The 18809-nt window shown below is 38.4% G+C and overlaps 1 protein-coding gene across 1 annotated transcript in view; it reads left to right on the top strand.

The window, feature by feature from the left end:
- The first annotated feature begins 243 nt into the window (after nucleotides 1-243).
- Nucleotides 244-18809, top strand: part of LOC125228763 (carbonic anhydrase-related protein 10-like) — a 43468-nt gene continuing 24902 nt past the window's right edge. Inside the window, exons 1-2 of the mRNA XM_048133435.1 lie at nucleotides 244-442; nucleotides 7675-7885. Of these exons, the coding sequence (XP_047989392.1) occupies nucleotides 7822-7885 (64 nt within the window). The 5' untranslated portion in view covers nucleotides 244-442; nucleotides 7675-7821. The remainder of the gene's footprint in view (nucleotides 443-7674; nucleotides 7886-18809) is intronic.

The following is an 18809-nucleotide window of genomic DNA, read 5'->3' as shown; positions in this document are numbered from 1 at the left end:
TAACCGAGCCGTCTAACATTGTAATACTTGTCTTCAGCAAGTGTCTTAAGATATAGCGAAAGCGCTTGAATTTGATCTTTACATCACTGTTATAAAGATTGGTATGCACGAGCGAGGAGTAAAATGATTGGTCGTTTAGTATCGAGAGGTCGAGTGGAAAACTTGAAAGGTAGGAAAGCGGGAATGCGTTGGCTGTAGCGAAACGAGCCTTCAGTCGCTCCGCGCACATGCTGGCGTGCGGACAGTCCCAAGGTCGGCTCTTACGTGAGATGGCGGGAACTTTACGATAAATTGCGAACTTCTTTCGTTACACGCGTATTTTTGCGGAGATTCAAAATCAAGTACGGTTCTTAGGACGTGTATTTTTAGTATTGAAAATAAGTATTTGATTTGATTTTTTTATGAAGTGATTAAGAACTGAAGAACACCTGTTTTGTGTCAAGTACGTATAAATAATGAATTTTCTTTAGAACTTTTACTCAAATTAAGTCGGGTGACTTATATCTACCCTTGAAATTAAAATTATATTACCTACTATTAATACCGGCTACAAGGACATTAATACCTACACGTAAATTTAGACAAAGCTTTCAAGGGACGAATCGACAAAGTTTTTAGTTAAGTAGTTGTTTTTTTTTCTGTCAGTCATAAAATTTTAATAAAGATATACATACCTACTTTGAATTACTTGAAATAAGTAACCTCTAAAGCTAAAACAATGAGAAAAAAATGTTGTTTAAACAATATCATTTATAGGTATTAATTTATAATAACATTATCCCCTTATTGATTCTGTCAGGTTTTCAGTTAGCGTAGATTGGGGATTCATAATTATAAAAGGTACTCTATTTTAATAAGATGGTTTACTGAGACATATCGTAGGTACAGTCAACCCATTGGAACCCTAGGCTACCCTACAATCTGATTTATAACGTCACTATGACATAGTTCTACAGTGGCCTAGGGTTCCAATTGGTTGACTGTACCTATCTTTATCTTTGGAACCCTGCCTATATTAGCACAGCCAGTATGCCAGAAAGGTTTTGGTCGATTTCTTAAATTAAAATTTATAATAAATGCGTTTCCTTTGGTATAATATTGCTGATTTTCTGAAAAAAAAAAAAACAACATAAATTTTTTACTGTGTTGTTAAATGTTTAGTGTTAATTTTTAATTTGTTAAATTCGTGATATTTTTCAGTCGAGCAAAATATGAAAACTGAAAATTTTAATCGATACAATGTCTACACCAGATTAATTTATTATTGGCGTATTTTGCCATCGTCCACTTTTCTCAGCTATTGTTTTACAACTCTCTCTGTGAAGCGATACATTCATTCAGTTCTAATACCGTAATTTCATATCATTCTTACTTTATAAAATTGTAAATTTAAAAAAAAATAAAATTAAAATTTGTTTATTTCCAAGAAAATACAGTCATGTATACAATTAAACTGACCTCCACACTAGGCAGATGCCTGTCCCGTGGAGGAGATGGTTCAGTCTTAGGTATCAATTAAAATAATATCATAACTTCTTACATATAAAAGAAAAACAGAAAATGAAAATGAAATGAAAATGAAATAATTATTTTTCAAGTAGGCATATTACAATGCGCATATGAACGTCAAATAAAGCTACGCCGGCTCTAACCCTACGCCTCAGCCTCGAGAAGATTTCAGTCCCCCCTCAGTTGGGAGGGGGGTATCCACTATGGGACCGGCAAGAAACTCGGCGGGCAACTTCTTTTCAAAACATTACATCTTATAACTAACATGCATTAAATAACAAGATACAATTTAACATGCAAAAGTATTCATCAAAGAATATGAACAGACTAGGTACTGTATGGAAATTTAATTTCAATAAATTATATTATTGCTTAATAATACGTCGTTCTTCTTCAGTTTCTGGTTCGGGCCATGCATGTTTGTCTGTCAAATAGTCCTCGACTCTGTAATAAGCCTTTAACATCAATGATTTTTTTAAGTAGTTCTTAAGAGCTGGGAGGGGTAATCTCAAAGCAGTGTCAGGTAACTTATTATAAAAATGAATGCATTGCCCAAGAAATGACTTCTGTACTTTACGGACACGAAACTTCTTTATGACAAGCTTATTTTTGTTTCTAGTGTTATAATTATGGATATCAGAATTCTTAGTGAAACAGTCTAAATTCTTAACAACATAAATTATACTATCATAAATGTATTGGGAAGCTACAGTTAAGATATTAATTTCTTTGAAGAGTTCTCTTACTGATTCACGTGTTCCTAAGTTGTAAATAGAACGAATGGCTCTCTTTTGTAATACAAAGATAGTCTGTATGTCAGCTGCTTTGCCCCAAACCAGAATACCGTATGACATTACACTGTGAAAATAACTATGATACACTAGGCGAGCTGTCTCAACATTAGTCAGTTGCCTGATTCTCCTAACGGCGTATGCGGCTGAACTTAATTTGCTTGCTAGTTTCCTTATATGAGGACTCCATTGTAGATTTTTGTCCAATGTTAAGCCAAGGAACAGTGTTAATTGTATCTACCATCTTTAAGCATTCATGATTCAAAAGTATTTTTGTATCGATTGGTTTAACATTCGACAGAGAGAATCGAATACATTTGTTTTTCTTAGAATTAAGAAGTAAATTGTTGACAGTAAACCACTGCAGTACATCAGCTAACGTGCTATTAATTACATTGTAATCCGTAGATTTTCGGTCAACATTAAAAAGCAGTGATGTATGCTCAGCAAAAAGTACTATTTCACAAAAGTTTTTTTACTATACATGGCAAATCATTTATATAAACCAAAAACAGGAATGGACCTAAAATTGAGCCTTGTGGCACTCCTAATTGGACAACAGTCCCGCTAGAGCGAGTTTTGTTAACAACTACTGTTTGTGTTCTATTGCTAAAGTAAGAAGACATAAAGTTTAGGGCGTTTATAGACAAACCATAGTGTTCTAATTTCAAAATGAGCGTTCCATGATCCACACAATCAAAGTCTTTTGAAAGATCACAAAATATGCCAATTGCATCACAAGAATTTTCCCAAATATTATATATATGTTTAATGAGTACTTTGAGTACCGAAGCAGCATCGGTCGTGGAACGGCCCCTTGTGAAACCGAACTGTTTGCTTGTAAGTAATCTATGTCTGTTGAAGTGTCCCAGTAGATCATTTAACATTAGCTTCTCAAAGACTTTACTTAGAACAGGAAGTATTGATATGGGACGGAAATTGGTTATATCACTCGAATCACCCGATTTAAAAAGCGGTATGACTTTGCTTGCTACATTTCATAAGATCTGGAAAGGTGCCTTGTGAAATTGAAATATTATATATTACGGCCAAGTAAGGTGCTATTATATCTATGACATGACTAATTACTTTAACTGATGTTCCCCATAAGTCTTCCGTTTTCTTTAAATTGAGTGACTTGAATGTTTTAACAATATTTACAGAGTCTACTTGACTAAATTCAAATGAATTATTACATTTCTTAACATTAGCACAAAGTAATGAATGGGCTTGAGCCGCAGAAGAATGTAAACATTTTGTGGTGTTAACGGCTATGTTTGAGAAATAATCTTCGAATGCCGAGGCAACATCGCTGTTCGACACTATTTGTTGATTATCTGATACAATGTTGACTTGACAATCGCGTGATTTACATTTACCAGCTGCTTTATTTATAATACTCCAAGTTGTTTTCACTTTGTTGTCCGACACTTTCAATTTAGAACTAATAAAGTTTTTCTTGGCAGTTAAACACACTTTCTTGAAGATTCTTGAGTAGTTTCTTACATAGCCCAGGAATTCTGAATTCTTGTTCAGCTCTCTCTCACCATAAAGTTCATAAAGTCTTTTTCTACTTTATGAACAGTAAAAACAGAAAAAACAGTAAAGGTAAAAATTACTAAGTGTTAACAAGCACTTAAAGTTTTAAGACAAAATAAAACAAAACAATACAACAATGGTTACATCATTACTGTGTGTTTCTAATCGGTAAGTATTGATAATTTTTAAGAAAAAAAAAATTGGAAGTAACCTTGTCCGTTTGAATGTCTGTTACTTTCTTCACCCACATAAACTGCTGGCCTAAGCTCCACCAATGTATTTTACTGATGTACAATATTATATATGATTTTGCTGGACCAAGCATCGCCAATGCACAATATTAAGTATGCACATACATTACCTAATATGTACTAGTTAAATGCAGGTGAGGTGGTAGATGATAATACTATAAGCCGACGATGAATAGGATATACACAGACAGCTGGATACCTCCTGTTCCTAGGATAGCTGCTATAGCTATCGTATCTCAAAACGAGCTGCGACTAAATGGGTTATTAGTGCGGCTTGGATGGTTGCATTCAAATTATTGCCCTCTATTAATCCGCCTACATATGTGTGTAACGTAAGTTCGGCAATATTCAACGATATATGATGCATTATGCTGGAAATACACGGTATTAACTAATTATCTCTTTTCTCAGAAATGCTCTCCTCCTTCCTAAGAAAGGGATTTGGCCACAGCCAAAAACAGGAAAAATATTACAAAAGGACACCTAATAATTTGAAGAAAGATTTTTTTTTTCATAGTTATGATAGTTGGTTAAACTTATTTTAAAAATTTCAAAACGATAGCATAAGTAGTTTTCGAGATATATAGGAATGTGACTGACGGATCGACAGAGAGACGGACAGAGCGGCACCGGGTTCCTTTTGTACATTTTAGGTACGGAACCCTAAAAAAGGAAAATTATTTTTACTCTAATATGTTAGTTGTCACCCTTTGACATCTATCAATAATAAATCCCAGAAAAGTTTAAAGGACATTTTAGTCTTCGGGGTCGATGTAGGTACATACACCGCGTACAAAATTAGACCTTGCAATCTTACTTGTCTTTTCCTATGACAAACCGTCATCTATTTCTTACCGCTTGTTTATATGAGAAAAAATTACTGCATATTATAAGTACCTTTAACCTCCTGAAAGTGCTTAAGCGCAATCGCCAACAATAGCGGAATATCCAAATTTATAAAACAGCTCCGCAATAACACATTTTAAAATTAAATAATAAAGCAACCGTGGCAACTAATCCAATCAGTAATTTATTATTCCCGAGCACATAACAACGCGACCATAAACTTGAACAAGTTGTACGGAATTCCCTCCCGGCATAATATTCGGACAAATGAAAATCCCAACCGATGCATTTCAAATGGCGGTGCGCGGAGGTTTTAATTCCCTTGGCCGTTCCGAATCGGCGCATGTTTTTTCATTAAAACGCATTCAATACGACGACGAGCTAGCTTTGAAATAGCGGACCCTTTCAAAAATATTTCCATGACATTCCACTCGCGGAGCTCGCTCTGTTTATAAGTACATTTTTCTGTCAGGCTTTTGTACCAACAAAATTATTGCTGCATTAAATAGCGGAGTGCTAGTTATTTAAAGCTTGGCAAACAATTTGGATATTGTAATTTTAATGTTTTAATTCGCTATTAAAAACCTCGTTTGTGTAACAAGTAGCTTATCCATATTTATAATTATGTTCAGACTTTGTTTAGGTTGTTTTTTTTATTATTGAAGCATTGAGTTTAAAACTCACAGCAACCCTGCTTTAGTTGTTTAGCCCTTTAGTTGTATACATACCTATATGTACAACGTACCTTATAATCATTTGATACTTTGAAACAGACGGTTTCAACCTTCAAATATTCAAGTATTTTTATGGTGTTGTTAATAAACCTCAATTAGCTCATTTTCTATTTCAATCATTATTGACTTATAAATAAGTGAGAAAGTGATTAAACACTCACTCACTAATGTGGGCCATAAGTTTTTTTTTTAATGGATAAGAGGGTTAGTCTAGTTTCAAAAACCAGCGGCCATTGGGACAACCTCAGCCTTCACCCCTTTCTGAAGCAGCTAACGACCGCCTTGCGTGATCCCGAACTTTTTACGCTTATTTATACTCAAATAAACCTTTGACAATAAAATGTTATAAGGGCGCGACATATCAATACCTACAATTATTACATGAATGGACAATAGGCTCTCGGAAATTCCATTACTCGTCATGGAGCCCGATTATTAATAATGAAGCTACTGATCTGATAAAATTCATTGTAGAATTGAAGGACTGTCCAACAATATGGTATCCGTGAGTTGAAACTAATTACTTAATTTTTATTGCATAATTTGTTTTAAAAAGTGCGAGTCGGACTCGGCCGCCGAGGGTTTAATAAAAAAATCTTATTATTAACATGGTTTATAGATATTGTAGTTTCTTTCTATTTTTGTGTGGTAAAATAAATTATATTTTTTTCAAACTCATCATTTCTAGATAAATAAAAAGTACCTACACTATTAATTTAAGTTTGATTCAATTGAGAGTGTAATAGAGTTAACTTTTTTTTGAGACATTAACGGCCCTATTTTATTCACTTTAACAAAGAGGCTTTATTTTTTACTCTAAATGTACTGAACAACTGCGTAAGTATGTAGGTAGGTAAATGATATTAATTTGAAAACGATACATGTACGCGTTTCTGAGATCAAGGTCCTTTCTTGACAACCGACATGTAAACAGACGGACAAGTGGAAACAATAAAGGCTTCCTTTTATTTCGTTTGAGGAACCCTTAAAATATAACTTTACCAGAAATAGATGGGCGTCAAACTTTAGTTATTACCTACGCCTAAATCAGTATCGAGGTTAATTAGGGTGTATTACCCCTAACGCGCGGAACTTATAATGGGCCAAGATAAAATAACACTTTTAAAATATTTGTTAAGATTTAGATGTGCTGAAAAACGGCTATTTGTACGAATATACTGAGCTAAGCTTGAGCGTGAAGGAAAATATTATTTTGGTAAACTTTTTTGAAATTTAGCTTTTTTGTGGTTCATAGTTTTTTCGTATCATATTATTGCTGATTAAATAATAAATTATTTTAATTACTATTTTTTTATGTCTCAGAAATAAATATATGAATACAGCAAAAGTGCATGGCCCTAATTAACAGGCGATACAACCCTATAACATATTATTAAAACATATGTATACTTTTATAGCTGACTGTACATGAATAAATATGGTTGTTCAAAATTTTTAAAATGTAGGACACAACGTCTAATACAAGATACACTTACTATACTTCTCACTCTACTCTTCTCTTCTTACTATACTTCTACTTTTCACTTATACTTCATACACTCACGCCTATATATGGTGCTCCTGAAATGGGCTTTCTTTGTTGGATTCCACCGAATATATCAAAGAGTTCGAGAGTTCGCCAAAGTCTACCCCGTTGCACATATAAAGTAACACACAGTGTGAGCTGCACACCGTAAGGAAAATAACATACATAGATGCATACATACGTACAATCACGCCTGTAACCCGGCAGGTAGGCAGAGCACATGAACTACTCAAGCTTCTGTGCCAGTCTTGGCAAAAAATGGTTAAAGGAAAACAAAATTCTGACATCGCAGTGGTTGCCAGCCTCTCGCCTAATACTACGCCACAATTTAAAACATATCCCACAGTCGACTTCTACGACACCCACGGGAAGAAAGGGGTGGTGAAATTCTTAACCCGTCACTACACAGGCAAAAACATGTTTTTGATTATTTATAACAAATCTTTTTCTTGTTGCAGGCGAGCACAATGAAAAGGACTATATTCTCCGAACCGTTCGTGACCTTAGGTTCAAAAGTAATGGAGAGAAAAGAAGCAAGGCACAGTCACAAGAGTATGAAGTTATAGACTATTTCCAATGTCGGGAAAACGGAAAATGCCATAGACATGTACGGTCTTCTTGGCGCGGCTGCAACCTCGGCATTGTTGCAGCTACTGTTATCTATCACAGGTACGTTTGAATACCTAATATCTATTTATTCAATAGCGAATAATATTACTTAAATAAAAAAAACCGCCTTCAAGAAAAACATTAACTACAAAACAACATTAAAAAAGCGCATTAGAAAAACACGCTGAAACTAAAAAGAAATAAATAATTTTACATTTAGCTATATAATTATGATTAAGTATACGATTTCCTAGCCAACCCTTTGAAATCAGATTTCTTATCGGGCTGCAGTAATCTTAAACATCCAAATTATAAAATATTTTTGGAGTCGATGCCAGTCGATGATGAAATTTGAGGGTTGCCTTCGATTTCTCTAGGATCATGACATGCCGATAATCAAATGGCTTCTTCTTCTTTGCATCCTGTTACCCTCTGCTGGGGTGTAGGGCTCGAATCATATTTCTCCATTTACTCCGGTCTTGGGCAGTTTGGGTAACCTCCTCCCACCCCATGCCTAGCACCCTGAGCTCCTGCTGAACCGAGCGACGCTAGGTCGATTTAGGGCGGCATGGTTTGCGCATTCCGGGTATGTTCCAGGTGAGCATTTTGGATAGGTGGGTATCAGTTTTTTTTTTTTGCCGCCTGATGGTAAGCAGTCATCGCCGCCCATGGACATAAGCAACATCAGGGGAGCCACTTATGCGTTGCCGACCTTTGAGAACCCTAAATACCTGCTTCTTGAAGAACCCCATGTCATAGCGCAAGGGAAACACCTCAGAAGGTAGCTCATTCCACAACTTGCACGTTCTGGGCAAAAACGAGCGGGAGGCCCGTTTGTTCTTGGTTTGCCACGTGTCGAGAAAGTGAGGATGAACTTTGTTTCTTTGGCGGGAGGTGCGGTGATAAAAGCGCGACGGTGGCACCAAGTCAAAGAGTTCATCAGAACATTCCCCGTTGTACAGACGGTAGAACAAGCACAGAGAGCCAACATCTCTCCGAAGGCTAAGAGGATCTAAACCGGCTGTGAGATCGAGATCGCCAACAATACGAATTGCCCGACGTTGGATAGAGTCAAGTGGAAGAAGTTGGTATTTCGGTGCTCCAGACCAGAGATGAGAACAGTACTCCATATGCGGTCGAACCTGTGCTTTGTATAGCAAAAGCCGGTGACCCGATGTGAAGCACTATTTCGCTCTGTTGAGCACCCCGAGCTTCTTAGAGGCCAGTTTGGCCTTGAATTCCAAATGACCCCGAAACCGGACCTCCTTCGTAATGTCGACACCGAGTATCCCGATACTCTTAGAGATAGTAAGAGGAATGTTCTGGAATTTTGGCGCTATGTCGAATAGGGTTTTCTTTGCGGAAAACGCGCAAACTTGTGTCTTACTGGGGTTAAACTCAACGAGGTTACGTTTACCCCACTCGGATACCTGCTGAAGAGAGGCCTCGATTTCAGACACAAGTTGCATTCTGCATTCCGAAACCTGCTCACGAGAGGTATTTCAGGTCATTTTTCTGAGGATGTGTCCAATCCAATGCCATTTCCGCGTCTGGATTTCTTTGTGTACGGGTGCTTGTCCAGTTATTCTCCATAAGTGAGCGTTTGTGATCCAGTGAGGCAAAAACATATGCAGGATCTGCCTCAAGCATTTGTTCACAGACACAGAGTTTTGAGATTAGATCTTTGCGTACAAACCAGGTCTCACACCCGTACAGTAATAATCAAATGGCACCACCTGGAAACTATACCCTTTTGAATAAAAAAAGAATTTTCTAAATCGGCCCAGGCGTCTACGAGTAATAATAAAATGTATGTTCCCCATACATAACAAAAGTCGTATAAAAAACAAAGATCCCGACGAATTGAGAACCTCCTCTTTTTTTGAAGTCGGTTAAAAATGAAGTCCTGGCAGGTTGTCGCGAGCGAGTCCATCCATTCTAATATATATATATAATAATAATAATAATTTTCTTCTAATGAACACAAGTTAAATTATAATCTATTGAAAATATTTCAACTTGTGCTGTCTTAAAGTAGTCACACTACTATGTATAAAATAATTTATGTAAAATAATTTTCTTGGTTTGTGTGGTTCAGTTTTTGTGTATTTCTTACGCTACATTAAATCATGTACAATAACGAACTACTATACAATCTAAATACACGGATACGGAAATGAACTGTCAGACGGCGATAAGTGCATTGTGAAATTTGTGAAAATGTTAACAAGGTCACGCACCAAAGCGGCACAAAGAAACGCACGCCCACCATCCCCGTCCGCCTCGTCCAGCTCCCCGTCCGCATCGTCGTCGGGCGACGAGTTCGCCACAGCGCCCGACACCGACGGGTCCAGCGACGAGAGCGGGCCGCCGCCGCCGCCGCCACCACCACCTGCGCGACGAGGGCGGCCACCGCTGCCGGCACGCTTGGGGCCTGCGGGACATCCTGCCCCGCCCACGGCTCCCGCTGCCGGTGGTGTAGTGCGTCGCATGACATGGACTCGACAAATAAACGAGAATGTCATGCGCGCCTATTACGGGGCCACAGAGGGGGGAACTCGGCTATCCGCGTACCGTTCTAGAATGCTGCCTCTGTTTCAGGCACTCGAGCCATCCACCACCGTAACGGAGCAGCGTCTATCGGATCAGGTGCGCGTCATTCAGCGGTCAAAGCGGTTGGATGACGCCACACTTGATCGGCTTCGCCAGGTGGCTCTCGCTGCTCGCGCGGACCCCGCCTCGGGGCGGGATTTGCCCGCCATGTCGCCGGACCCGGTGCCCGAACCCGACCTGGCACCGGAGGCGCCGCGGGTTGATTCCGGTAACGACGGCGGGGACTTCGCGAGTCAGAGCGTGAGTGAGCCTGCTAATGAAAACCACAGAAGTTTTCAGTACCGCCATCAGAATGGAGTTTGGTGTCGATAAGTGTGCGGTTATGCATGTACAGCGGGGGGAGGTTGTAAATTCAGAAAATTTACAACTTTCTGAGACGATGTCGTTCAGATCTATCTCTGAATCAGAAACCTATAAGTACCTTGGTATGTCACAGTCGTTGGGTATTGAGGATGTTGGCATTAGACGGTCGGTGAAGGAGCGCTTTTTCAGTCGGCTCACAAAAGTCCTTAACAGTCTTTTGTCAGGAGGCAACAAAGTGCGCGCCTTTAACGCCTGGGTAATGCCTCTACTCACATACTCCTTTGGCATACTACGGTGGACCCAGACTGAGCTGGACGCCCTGGATCGGAGGGTCCGCTCACTGCTTACCACACACCGTATGTTACACCCACGCTCGTCTGTTATGAGATTGTACATCCCACGGAAGTGCGGAGGTCGAGGCTTCCTAAACGCCAAAGATCTCCACAACCGTGAGGTGTACAATCTCAGGAATTACTTCCTTAACAACAAGTGCGGGATGCATCGTGATGTGGTGGCAGTGGACGGAAACCTCACGCCGCTCTCCTTGGCGAAACAGAACTGGCGCAAACCTGTGGTACTAAGTACTGCGGACCGCAAGGCGGTATGGGAGAGCAAGCAGCTACACGGGCGGTTCTACAAGGCCCTCACGGGACCCGATGTAGATCTGCTCGCATCGGTGAACTGGTTACGATTCGGGGACCTCTTCGGAGAAACCGAGGGTTTTGCCTGTGCAATTGCGGACGAAGTTATGATGACGAACAACTACCGGAAATATATCCTGAAGGACGGTACGGTCGACATTTGTCGGGCATGCCGCCGTCCCGGAGAGTCACTCAGGCATATCATTTCCGGTTGTTCTCATCTTGCTAACGGCGAGTACTTGCACAGACATAATCTCGTAGCCAGGATTATTCACCAGCAACTTGCTCTTCAATATGGCCTTGTGGACCGCGAAGTACCGTACTACAAGTACTTACCTGCGCCGGTTCTCGAAAATCGTGCCACGCTCTATTGGGATCGATCTATTATCACTGACAGGACTATTGTAGCCAATAAGCCTGACATTGTGATAATAGATCGACTGCAACGCCGGGCAGTGCTCGTTGACATCACCATCCCCCATGATGAGAATCTCGTGAAAGCCGAGGACAAGTCCAGTAAGTACCTAGACTTGGCTCACGAGATAACCGCCATGTGGGATGTTGAATCAACGATCATTGTTCCGATAGTCGTTTCAGCGAACGGTCTCATAGCGAAGAGTCTCGACCAACATCTTAAGAGACTCTCGCTAGGTGGCTGGATCAAGGGCCAGATGCAGAAGGCGGTGATCTTGGACACAGCGCGGATAGTCCGACGGTTCCTCTCTCTGCAGCCCTAACCACCGGCAGCTTGGGCCCTGCCCCGCTGCTGGCGGCACCCTAGGTTAGGTTTTTTATAATGTGTTTATATATTTTGTATTGTTTTGTATGTGGTTTTGTATTTTACTTTTATAATCATATTATAAAACCTAGCCTAAGAATTAAAATGAATAAAGAGGAATAATAATAATAATAAAATACTTTATTGCACTACTACAACGACAACAGCTAAACAAACAAATAAAGAACTTAAATAGTAGGTAACAACAGGCGGTCTTATCGCTAAAGAGCGATCTCTGCCAGACAACCTTCAGACAGCGAGATAGTGGATAGAAAAGAGTTAAGGGCAGTGCAAATATAATAAAAAAAAAATGTAAATACCTAACTCAATATATATATATAACCTATAAATGGAAAAGTTTGTGTGTCTGTTTGTTTGTCCGTCTTTCACGGCAAAACGGAGCGACGAATTGACGCGATTTTTTAGGTGGAGATAGTTGAAGGGATGGAGAATGACATAGACTACTTTTTGTATCTTTCTAACGTGAGCGAAGCCGCGGGAAAAATCTAGTAGGTACATATTTACATCAATCGTGACTTGAAGTGTCGAGCGCAAGTTGCGCGTGAGAGCACAAGTTGTGCTAAACCACCAGAGGTCACAGACACTTGCGACTGCTGGTTATCTTAGGACGATAAGGGAAGTTTATATTTTCGCCCGATTTGTTACTTGCGAACCAATAACATTTTAAACCTGCTTCACCTACCTATATCTAATTTTAAAAAAAAAGGTAATAAACCTTAACATAATCCTATACACAACATTTAGGTAGGTGTATTGGTGTAATTTCGACGCACAGAAATAATGGTCGGGTAATTTCGAAAGGGGACCCTTGATATGATGGAAAAAAATGGTGATTTTATGTGACTTTCGAAATTAGACGACTTTCGAAATTACCCGAATGCAACCTACTCAAAATAAACGCAAAAAAAAGTTGAACAAATGGAAAATGGGTGCTATCAGTAAGTATGGTAGGTTACCCAGAAGGGCAATAAAAGAACCAGCCCTCTGGTTAATTGTGGCATTAATAAGGCGCTTTGATCCTTGAAACTTTAGTAAAATACATATCTATAGGTATTATTATTACAGTAACGTATATTCAACCAAAGAGGATCGAGTATTATAGAGGGTTACTGTCAAAGTAAAATGTGTAATTGTGTAAGCACAGTGCATAGATCAAGCCTCCCTAATAACAAAGCTTGTGAAATGCATATACTCATCCTTGACTTCTTTATGAATTAGATAATGTATTGAAAAGGGATGGATATATGCTAGTTATTTCTCTTTTTGGTAGGTGGTCAGTAGGTTCTTGTTTTGCTAGGGATGCTACTTTGTCGATTCGACTACTAAAAGGCAACCACTTGGCAATCGTTTAGTGACCACCTTCGGGAAAACGAAAGAAGTTCCGGATTTTTGTCGCATTCGTTCATAAACAAAACGTAATAAAGTGTTGTGAGTAAGATTCATGTCACCATGCTCTTATTTTAGCATGGCTTCCATGCTTTAGTTATACTTCCGTGGCATAGACTGCCATCTCTTGACACAGGCTTAGAACTATTGAACCTCAGTTTTGACAATTTGGCCCATATTCTTAGCTTTATGTGTTAAAATGTCAAATATTAATATTAGCGCCATCTAGCTGAGCGTACCCCAAAGTGTGTAATGCCATCTAGGCCACCGTACATTTTTCTGTATGGTACTGAGGTACTTTTTTTTTTTAGACTTTATCTGTCTATACGGAGTTATATATTTCTTTGATTCAACATAGAAAAGTAATATTATTACAAGGCGTCTTCAAATGATGTTATTTTTTGCTATTTAGCTATAAAGCAATATTTTTAAAGTCCACGGATACAACTCTCTCTCATTTTATACACAGACCTTCTTTATAAACAGTTAGCCGAAAATTCTTACGCTTTTAGTAAACCAAACAAAGAAACGAATGTAATTAGCGTTTTTTTTATCGCGGCTTAGTGTCCTCCACCTGCCATGCGGTTAAGCCAAGTTAAATATTCGACCATTAAAATAAAATTAAGGTACATTGAGATAAGAAAATAAGATCTACCAAAACCATGTTTAGTTTAAGGTTCCATCGTGGCCCCTTCTCCAATGTATATTTTATAAATCAGATAGAAATATATAAAGTAAATCAGTTGACCACGACGTCACTCAATTCGATTTAATATTAATTCCATATTAGCAAGTCGTTCAGAATCGTTGTGACAGTTCTTAATAAAAAGAAGCTGATTTGACTAGGAGGAAAATACCCTATTGGACATAATAACCTAATCAAACAACTATCAACAGACAATTATCATCTTGACAGATTGACAGTTTATATTTATAGATACTTACATATTTTCTATTTATATAAATTGATAGCTAAAATATACATATATTTTTTTTATTTATTTAGAAATCAAACAGCTTTTTACAAGTACGGTTTACAACAATATATATAAATCTAGGCCTAGAGTTTCCTACATTACTGGATGGTTATTAATAATAAATGTTAGATACTCGTATTAATTTAAATACTATATTTCAGTGAAAAAGTTCGTTAAGAATTTTTTGTTTGATGGCAAACAGAAGCCATCATCGTCCATTTTTTTGTGTTCTGGTAATAGTCATGTATTTACTAGTCGTACTGTGTAAATAAAAAAAAATAGTTGCCGAAGCTCGCAAAGACAGCCGTCAGAGTTGCGGTCCGGATCCGGAAGCAGCTGTGTCGCTTGCGTGCTGTTTGCCAATTTATCACTAAGCTGATTATATGTGGGCCCGACGTGCTTTATGACCTTGTTTGCTCGAGGCGTCTCTCCTTTATTTACACGCTTTTTCAATCGGGGACAATAGATGTTTATTGTATAATCTATCCTATCAAAAATAGTTTGAATGATGACACAAAGTTACCAGATGTCATGTAAAGCCAAGCGTCTAATTCCACAATCACTACGTGTACCCTGCACGTACCATAGGGATTGGGACAGTTATTTTTAATACCCTAATTTTATCCAAATTTTGTATGTGTGTCTACCCGTGGTTACGACAGAGTTATTTTATAGATCAGATAACCTCCTTAGTATTCATTTAGTTGTTAAATATCTTACTTTAATAAAGTAAAATATTTACTGAAAGTGCCGCCCACCCTCTCTCGGCTACCTCACTGTTACCGCCTGTCAAAACGCAAACAGTCAACCTGTCATATTTCACTCATACAAGCATAGTTTACCTACACGAGCTTAGACTGTGTGCTAGGAGCGAGCCTCTTTCATATAATTATTATTTGATCGCCAGTGTCCAAGGTGTGGTAGTGGTGTAGATTCACTTTAATATAACTATACACCTGTAATTACTTACAACTGATAAGACCCATTAATTACGCACGTATGCACTGCACTAGAACTTACTCCCAAAAAAAGAAAGGCAAGCTCGCAAATTACCATCCTGCTTACTCCACGCAGACGCGAAATAGAAATATAAATTCCAACAAATTGCATAAAAGTAAACAAGGGGACAAAGGCGCCGCAAATGGCATTTTGCAGGCTGGTTGCATGGGAGCAGGTGCCGGCCTTAAGCCTGCCGGGACACCAAATCCTTACGACTTTCATTTAACTTTGCTTTATTGGGCACGCTACAGCATATTTTGGACCATTATAATAATTTCAATTCATTATACATAATTCGAATCCAGGCAGGCAATCATGGTCGCGCGATAAATGATATAACCTCAGGCCGTCCTTTTCGCACCATTTTGTAACGCCGTGTCTTGCGTGGGCGACGCCGTCGCGTCTCATCGCATCGTCTACTTCCATATCGATAAGGTTTGATTTCGTATGCGTCGCATCGCCGTCGCGCGTCCGTTGCCCACGCAAGCCACGTCGTAAGTGCGATAGGGACGCACCGATGCGATAAAATTTATCGAACTAGACTAGTTTTTTTTTAATTGTTTTATCAAAAATTACATATTACTGTGGGTATCTTACATTAATGTTACGCCCGCAAGAAAGGGCCTTTAAAGATGTAGTACGAAATGTTTTTCCTTCATATTTTCATGGAAACTTACGAACATGTAACGTCAAAAAAAATTAGTAAACCCTTATTCATTTTTAAATACCTATCCAACAATATATCACACGTTGGGGTCGAAATGAAAAAAAAATCAGTCCCCACTTTACATGTGGGGGGGGGGGTACCCTAACAAAACATTTTTTTCCACTTTTTATTTTACCACTTTATTAGCGTGATTGATATACATATTGGTACCAAATTTCAGCTTTTTAGTGCTAACGGTCACTGAGATTATCCGCGGACGGACGGACGGACGGAAAGACAGACATGGCGAAACTATAAGGGTCCATAGTTGACTACTTTAACCCTAGAAAGGCTAATATTTTGCTAATAGGTATTTTGTATATTTCTATTACTGTTGCATCTGTGAGCACCTTTAGAACGATATGATATCGAAAAAGAAGTACAAAACATAAAAACACAACTAAATATTTGATCACTTATACCACGAGCCATTTTCGCGAATATAAGTTTAATTTTATGCTTTAAGTACTATTTTTTTTGACAATATACCATGGCAATATACCCGTAGTAGTCATAATTCTTTATGAGAAAGGACATTTTTATGTAATATTTAATACAAAAAAACTATAATAATTAATAGTTTTATTTCAGTACTAGTACTATTACTAAATATTGTAAATACCTAAGTATGATCGAAAGCATAGGTAGTCTAACACGTACATAATATATAGTTACAGATATGAGAAGCGAATTCGCTTCGTTAAGAAATTGTATCAAGTTCATTATTTAGTTCCAAATCTTGTTAATTTCACCTATTAGATTGAGCTCCATGTTCCGAAATTACTAGATAAAATAACGAGTACATAGTTCAGGTTACCTTCCTCATTTCGGCCGAGATAACACAGACAAAATATGGTCGTGGCTTATGAAACGATATTCTCGCGGCGGCACGTTATGCACTTACGTATTCAAACGGGGTCCTTTAGGGGCATTCTAATTTTAAACATTTGTTCCGAAATGAAAATGAAAATGAAAAATGAAAATGAAATGTTTATTGATTTCTGAAAAAGTACAAAAAATATCGTTCATGTTTACAGTTCCCATTTTTCAATAACTGATAATGATAATAAATCAACACCAGTGGCCTATTCCACAATAGTGACAATTGTTGCCAGACAGTGAATTTGCCGTTCATTGCCTGTTCAACAAGGAAATATTGACGCTGAGTAACAATGTTACTTGTCAACCCAGAAATAGGCACAGAATTGTCAGTGTCAAATGTCAATATACCCTATACCCTACTAATAACTGTATCATGTACATCATTCTACATGTTGCTCAGTCATGAATATTATATGTTAGTTAACTTCGAGGTATTTTTTTCTAATTGGCATTTAAATCGTTATCGGTCATAGGTATTTTCAGCAAACTATAAATAACACTGAAAGTTCGAAAAATGCACTGTTTATTTTTATTATGAGAAAAAGTCACACATAAAATAGGTACTTTATGAGAACGTGAGTTATTTTTTTCGGTAAGGAATATAATACGGTTTTTGTTTGTGATTATAGACTGCTGGCAATTTGAAAATTGTACGCTGGCTGTTGTTCCAATTTTAATCCGAGATTTTATTTATTTGAGTTCAGTCAGCTACAAAGCTACGATAGGCTATATTTAATTTTTTTGATAAGGTTCATTTTGCTTAAATACATGTATAAGCTATGAACTTGATGAATTGTATTAGGTGACGTGAGGTGTGGTAGCGGGTTAAGAATTTCACCACCCCCTTTCTTCCCGTGGGTGTCGTAGAAGTCGACTGTGGGATATAGGATAAATTGTGGCGTAGGCGAGAGGCTGGCAACCTGTCACTGCAATGTCACAATTTCGCTTTCTTTCAACCCCTTTTTGCCAAGAGTGGCACTGAAACATGAATAGTTCATAGTGCTCTGCCTACCCCTTTATGGGATATAGGTGTGCTTGTATTTATGAATTGTATTAGGTATTAAAACTTTATTTTAAGCATTACATTTCAGTCAAAATTTCGTTTTCTATCGACCCCTTATTTGCCAAGAGTGGCACTGAAACTTGAATAGTTTTATGTGCTCTGCCAACCCCTTCATGGGATACAGGCGTGATTATATGTATGTATGTACGTTTCAGTGGAAACCAACTTTAAAACAATAAAATAAAAATAAAATCCATTAATTTCAGATAAATAAAGTCTTTTGGTCATCGCGAAACTTCTATGTAAATATCGACGTCGGTATTTCATTCAGGTGGCGTAGCCGAATGGCAATCGTCGACGCCAGATGCCGACTGAAATGCAATCTGAGTCTATCGCGCCAATACGCAGGAGCGCTATCGCTATTGGCTTGGTTTAGAGACATGGGTGGCTAGCCGAATGGCACAATCGCTCACGAAACGCTACGAAACGACAGTGGTATCGCGCTTGCGTATTGGCGCGACAGAGCCAGCGGCGTATCGCTTTCGTTTGGCGTCGGAGAAATACTGAGATACGAAACAGATATTATCGTGAGCGTTTGTGCATTTGGCTACGTACCCTGGAGCTAGTCTACATCGGCGATCTTCCTAACGGAGTTGCTTCGGTTATTGAAATATG

Source organism: Leguminivora glycinivorella, chromosome 8 (genome assembly GCF_023078275.1).
Source record: "Leguminivora glycinivorella isolate SPB_JAAS2020 chromosome 8, LegGlyc_1.1, whole genome shotgun sequence".
NCBI classification, from domain to species: domain Eukaryota; kingdom Metazoa; phylum Arthropoda; class Insecta; order Lepidoptera; family Tortricidae; genus Leguminivora; species Leguminivora glycinivorella.
Note: the sequence above shows the minus strand (reverse complement) of the source record. Positions and strands in the feature narration are given on the sequence as shown.